Consider the following 6,270-nt stretch of genomic DNA (forward strand, 5'->3'; position numbering starts at 1 on the left):
TATATAATGTTCTATTGTTTATTCTACTACTTAACATTTAGGCCGTTAGGGTTGATATGAATGCTACTTACTAGGTCTCCTGGGATATAGGTGTAATGTTTCTCTAGGGCAGTGACTCCAAACTTTGCTTATTCACAATACACATACAGATGGATGTCTGTAAGACTAGAAAGATTCTTTAGAGTCTCCCCACTCTGTGTTATATACTATTAGATTCAAACCTTGACTTTATAGGCTTTGTGACCCACTCAGCTGCTAGCTCAGCAAACTGAGGCATCCACCTCTGGGTCAGACGTTTTCAGAAGAGTCATAGGAAAGCCTAGTATGGGTTCTCATGCCAAAGTGCTGCCAGCTGAGAAGGGAGCTACATGAGCCTGTGGTTGGGGCATAACGTATGTAAGCAAGGTTCTGGTTGAGACTCAGTAGGGGATACTCTTAGATTACAAGACCACTGAAGTAGCAGTGGATTTCCTGTTTTCACTAGGACTGTTCCAGTACAGACCAGGTGCCTTCTGTGAGCACAGGCTCTGTCCTGACAGCAGCCACTTCAAACTTCTGTTTCCATAGCTGTATCTCTTCTCTTGGTTTTATCATCATTGATATGGACCATATCCTTTCCAGCATCCTGAGAGGAGGACATGGAATTGTAAATATGTGTAGGTTGTCTTTGAAAGTTTGGCCAGCCTCATGTTCTGTAGCAGAAGGCATTTCTTATTAGGGTTTTCTTATATTTCACCATCATTGCTCCATTTCCAATGTTATCATTGAGAACTGATCAAAGTCACCTTGGTTGCTGCTACCTGAAGTATAATTTGTTTTCCCTGTGAGGCTTCAGAGAATCTACTCTTTGTTTCCAGTGCCCTGATATCCCAGAGATGGACCTTTTAAGTCTGGTTTCACCCATGTTCTGAGCACTTGGTACCCTTCCAGCCTCTTAGTGTCTGTCATCTAAGACGGGCTGGGCATGCAGCTTAGCTGGTTCAGTGTTTGGCCAGTGTGCGCAAAACCCAGTTCACTTCCAGCACAGTGCAGACTTGGTGTGGTGGGACGTGGCAGTAACCCAAAACACTTGCAGGCAAAAACAAAACAGGAGAATCAGAAGGCCAATTCCAAAGCCACATGCAAGACCCTGTTTTGGAGAATGCAGAGATGTGGAACTTTGGAGTGGGGATGTAGCTCAGAGATAGATGGGTACTGGGGAAAAGGTAGGGAATGTTGTACAGCATTTCTGAGATTTCTGTACTTTACACGGTTCTGGGTTTATTTTCTTTATGTAAGTCCTCTGTGTTGTTAACTCTTAGACCACACTTGTAATCCTTTCTCTCTGTTTTCATCCTACTCTGGGAGACTCTGATCCTTTCTATCTGTTCTTACTGAGTTTTCCATATTGTGTTTTGTGCTGAAAGTGCTATTTATGGAACATGTAGTAGCCCCTTCTCATCTGATGAAAGTACTATTCTAATCATGATAGTTATGTTGTTTTTTTCTTTTTAAAGTCTTTTTCCATATTCCATGTTTAAAAGTATCTTTAGCCTCCCAGATGAGATTGAAATCTAGGAAATCAATTAGAAGCTTTTGGTGGGTGACTGTTGACCTGGGCATCATTATAGGTCAGTTTTGGTGCCCTGCTTGTTCAGACCTCTGAGGTTAGTGTTTAGGGCTTTATTTTGGCTGATTGGATTTCTCATAAGAGAATGTCTACATCCTACCCGGGGGCTTTGACCGGCTGCCAGTGTGGTCAGCTGAGAGGAGACCTGAGGGCAGACGTGTTGCCTCTGTTTGATTGGTTTACATGGTCTTTTGCTGCTGGTAGCAAAATACCAAGCCCTCCTGTGAACCCCATCTTTTATTCTAAGAGACATCTATTCACTTCAAAAGTCAGTGTCAGGGAGGGGTAGCTGTGGCCAGAGTGAGATACTTAATTGCTGCTCTTTCAGAATCACTTGAAAGCTACAGGTCCCATTTTCTGATCGAAAGAATTGCTTTATAACAAGGGCTATAAAAGAACAGTTCTATTAACACTTCAGTCTTTATCATAAAGCAGAATAAAATCTCTGTAATAAGGATATGCCAGGATTTTCTTGAAAGTGTTAAGTCAGACAGCCTTTAATAAACATGGAATTACATTAATTTTTTTTTGTGCTTGTTTCACCATAGGATATATGATTGGATGCCCGAACAGCCAAATATATTCCAGGTAGAGCAGTTGGAGCGCCTGAAGCAAGAATTACCCGAGCTTAAGAACTGTCTGTGTTCCACGGTTAGCCACTTTGTCCCTTCTTCTTTGTGCGGGAAGCCTGATATCCATGTAGATGCCAACGGCATTGGTAATGTAGAAAACTCTTAGTTTGTAGTGCACAGAGGACATCTGGGGCATGCACCACTGCTCTGAGGCTCAGTGACACCCTTGAGCACTGCTTCTCTGCCTTTTAGGTTTCTCAATCCAATGAAGCAATAATGAAGTATGTTACTATTTCATTACAGTTCCTGCAAGAATATCAAGTATGCTATTAACACTTGGCCAGGTATAATTACCAGTCAGTCTGTACAATGAGAAAATGTACTGTTAAGTGGGATATCTAAGCCTATAATATTGAATCTTCATTAAAAGCCTAATATTTAGAAATCAATTATATAAATATCTGATATTTAAAGTTCAGGCTTTTCATTCGATTGGGTCTTAAATCTTTAGTACTTGAGAAAAATGACTACATAATTATACCTGACCATGGAAAAAATAAGTACCTCAAATGCATGCATTTGCACTGGTGGCTCTAGCTGTACAGATCTTTGTGTCATCTGTGTACATAGGTCTCTTCACATGAGTTGATATGAACATGCACCATCTTCATTCAATGTAAACCTCTGACTGCTGCCACTTCCCCACTGACCAGAGCAGCCTGCAGATGAACAATGAAACTTGTTCCAAAACCTTTCCAAACTGTTTTGCATAAATGTTAAATTTCCGGAATGCTGCAGGGTAACTTATGATGTATAAAATGTTAGTGAGAAGTATATATTGCATATATAGTAGTATAGATCACAATATATAAATCTGACTCAATGCGTGCTTTAGGTTTTAAGCATGAGATTGTACATGTTTACTGTTAAGTCCTTGCATCTGGTGCTAGGTGAGAGAGAAGATGTCAAGGACTGAAAATATTTTGTCACCTAAAAAAACAAAGTCTGTTTATAGACACTTGAATATTCTTAGTGTCTCCCTACCTTGTAAACATAAACTTTATTGCTGTGTGTGTGTTACACAGTAGTTAAATCCCCATGCAGAAAAATAAATGTCCTGAATTCTCAAAGTGGTATTCTTTATTGTTTAATATGTATCATGTATGTAATTTATTTAGGAATGTAGAAGATCTGTGTATAAATGCATGTTTTTAGGATTATACTAAGATTTCTTCACTAGAAGCAGATTGTATTGATAAAACTGTAACTCAGAATGAATGTTAAATAAAATGACAGATTTATTTTTTTCTTCATCTTAAAATGGAATTTCAAGAAGGTGTTACTTTTGTAAGATGGTTTTATAATGGTACTCTGACAAATAGAAATTTCATTCTGACTGTTTAGGCTGGCTCACTACTCTTTCTCAGTGTGTTCCTAACTGAGGCAGTTTGTTCATATACTGACATTTTGACAGGAGCCAAGAACCTAAGACTTGAAATGACAAGTTGTACCTTTTTTTTTTTTTTTTTTTTTTTTTTTGAGACAACCTATGTAGCCCTGGCTGTCCTGGAACTCACTGTGTAAACCAGGCTGGCTTTGAACTCTCAGATCCATCTGTCTCTGCCTGCTGAGTGTTATTAAATTCATGCATTACCACCTCCCGCTTCCTGATTTGTTTTTAACAATGCCACAATGGGTTTTGGTCAGCTCTTCACTGTGGGAAGATGGGTGCAATCCTATGGAATTGTATTTGTAATGTGATGTTTAATGGAACGTAGTTTAGAAAATACTTTCTGCAAGGATATTTCTATACCCTTTCCCACTTCGGTGGGAATTCAACATTTTCACATAATCAGTACCTTCAGAAACAGAACTGAGTTTCTTCTGTAAACCTGACACCCTGTGCTGAGCACTCCTTTATCCTTTTCTAGTTTGGTCCTGTGGTCCTTCCCACGGCTTACCATTTCAAGCTCCATGGTCACAGAATGAACGTCCTGTGGTCTTTCCCATGGCTTTCCACTTCCAACTCCATGGTCACAGGATGGTTCTGTGGTCCTTCCCACGGCTTAACATTTCAAGCTCCATGATCACTGTAGGTGGTGTCACCCTTGGCTAGATGGTCCTGGGTGGGATAAAAAAAAAAAGGAGACTGAGAATGCCTTGCAGAGCAAGCCAGTAAGCAGCATTCCTCCGTGGCTTCTGCTCCTGATTCCTGTCTGGGCTTCTTTCATTGGGCTGTGACCCATATGCCAAGTCAAATACACTTTTTCCTTCCCAAGTTGCTTTTGGTCATAGTGTTTTATCACAGAAATAGAAAGCAAACTAAGAAGCTCTTTCTCAAAGTCAGCTTTGAAATAATAACAGCTAAATTACACCTGAGATGCTGAATATCTGGTATGTGGTGCTTTAAGCTGGGAGCCTCAAGAGTCAGAGTAGTCCCATAACAGCTGTCTCTCACTGGGGGACAATAGCTAATACTTAATCAAGCCACAAGGACTCAGTGTCCCAATCTGGTGTCCACAGGGTCCTCAAGAGCTTGTGGTCTCTAGTCAATGATGAAAGCTTAGAAAGGCTGACTGATATCCGTGAAAGAGATGGCTCAGGCGTGGGAGCTGTTGTTGCTCTTGCAGAGAAACTAGGTTCCATTCCCAGCACTCTTGTTGGCTCCCAAACGACCTGTGACAGCAGTTCTAGGTACTCTGGTGCCTTCTTATACTCAGGCACCAGATATGCATACGGTATACACACATGCATACCGACATTCACACATACACATAAAAGAGAGTCGGGACATTCAGGTGCAGCTTCCAACTCAGGTGATTCTAATTTGTGGCAAGTTAACATGAAAACCAACCATAATATTATCTATCGGGAAAATGCGAGTTCAATATAACATTTTGCCTCACTCCAGTCAGACTGGCATTAGAAAGAAGTGGCTGAGGCTGTGGGGGAAAGGGAGCATTCATTCCATTGGTGGAAGTGCAAATTGGTGTAAATTGGCAATAACTACAGAATCACTGTGGAGGTTTCTCACACAGTGTTAAAAATAGGACTGCCATATGACCCAGCTATATCACTCCTGGCTACATACCTTGAAGACTCTGTATCCTACTACAGAGACAATTTCACATCCATGTTCATTGACACTTTATTGATAAGAGCTATGGAATGGTAGCAACCTAGACACCTACCAGCTGATGAATGGAAAGTTAAATTGTCATACATTTACACACTGAAATTTTATTCAACTACCAAGAGCAATGAAAGTATGAAACTCACAGGAAAATGGATGGAACTAGAAACTATTAGATTGAGGTCAAGGCTCAGAAAGACAGTGTTCTCTTTCACAAGCATACCCTAACTTTGGATTGTTAGATTAATGTGTTTAATGTGGAGTGCTTGTAGAGGCCAGGAAGCTAGAAAAGGGCCATTAGAGAAAAAGGAAGAAAAAGGCATTAAAGGCGAGGAGGGTAGAACATATTTGATACCAAGTTAGGGATGGAGTGAATATTAGAGGTGGGGGCCAGTGGGAAGGTTTACATGGAAACAGGGATGGGAAGATAGGGGAGAGGCAAGGGTTAGCCAAAACGAAGGATGCATGAACCACATGGAAATCTACTACTTTGTAACACTGAAGAAGGGCTGGATTGGAGATGCCTTCATGGCTGTATAATGCTCCTCTCAGAAGCTATCAGTTATTAAACAACAGTCATTAAACAGTTCCTGGAGTGGGATACCTCCATACAAGCTGTTGGTCAGAGAGGCCCCAGAGGCCACAAAAACAATACAGGTTACATTGCCTTTGCTCTTGGTTGCCCAGCAGAGCTAGATGGTAATACCCAGTTGCTGAAGATACCACACTTTAGTTTCAGGACAGGGAGAAATGAACCTGGAACCATGCTGGAAGATTGCTCCCCATGGGCTAGTTTTCACAGTGTGGGAAAGGCGCTGTGCAGGCTGATAGGAAAGAATTCAACTGTTTTATCCATATGTGAACCCTGTAAGCTACAGAAATAGCCTTCTAGGCCAGTGGGCATACTGGCACAATAGTAACATGACTGTTAGGGAGTAACAACTGTTTTCTTACTG

At 41.0% G+C, this 6,270-nt stretch overlaps 1 protein-coding gene across 2 annotated transcripts in view; it reads left to right on the top strand.

Annotated features, from left to right (window-relative positions):
• The window catches only part of Gpcpd1 (glycerophosphocholine phosphodiesterase 1), a 56,032-nt gene extending 52,450 nt beyond the window's left edge, over positions 1 to 3,582 (top strand). For both annotated transcript variants that reach the window (XM_051183324.1, XM_051183325.1), the window contains one exon: positions 2,158 to 3,582. In XM_051183324.1, coding sequence (XP_051039281.1) covers positions 2,158 to 2,347 — 190 coding nt within the window. In that variant the 3' untranslated portion in view covers positions 2,348 to 3,582. The remainder of the gene's footprint in view (positions 1 to 2,157) is intronic.
• Positions 3,583 to 6,270: the final 2,688 nt, after the last annotated feature.

This window comes from Phodopus roborovskii, unplaced genomic scaffold (genome assembly GCF_943737965.1).
Source record: "Phodopus roborovskii unplaced genomic scaffold, PHOROB, whole genome shotgun sequence".
NCBI classification, from domain to species: Eukaryota; Metazoa; Chordata; class Mammalia; order Rodentia; family Cricetidae; genus Phodopus; species Phodopus roborovskii.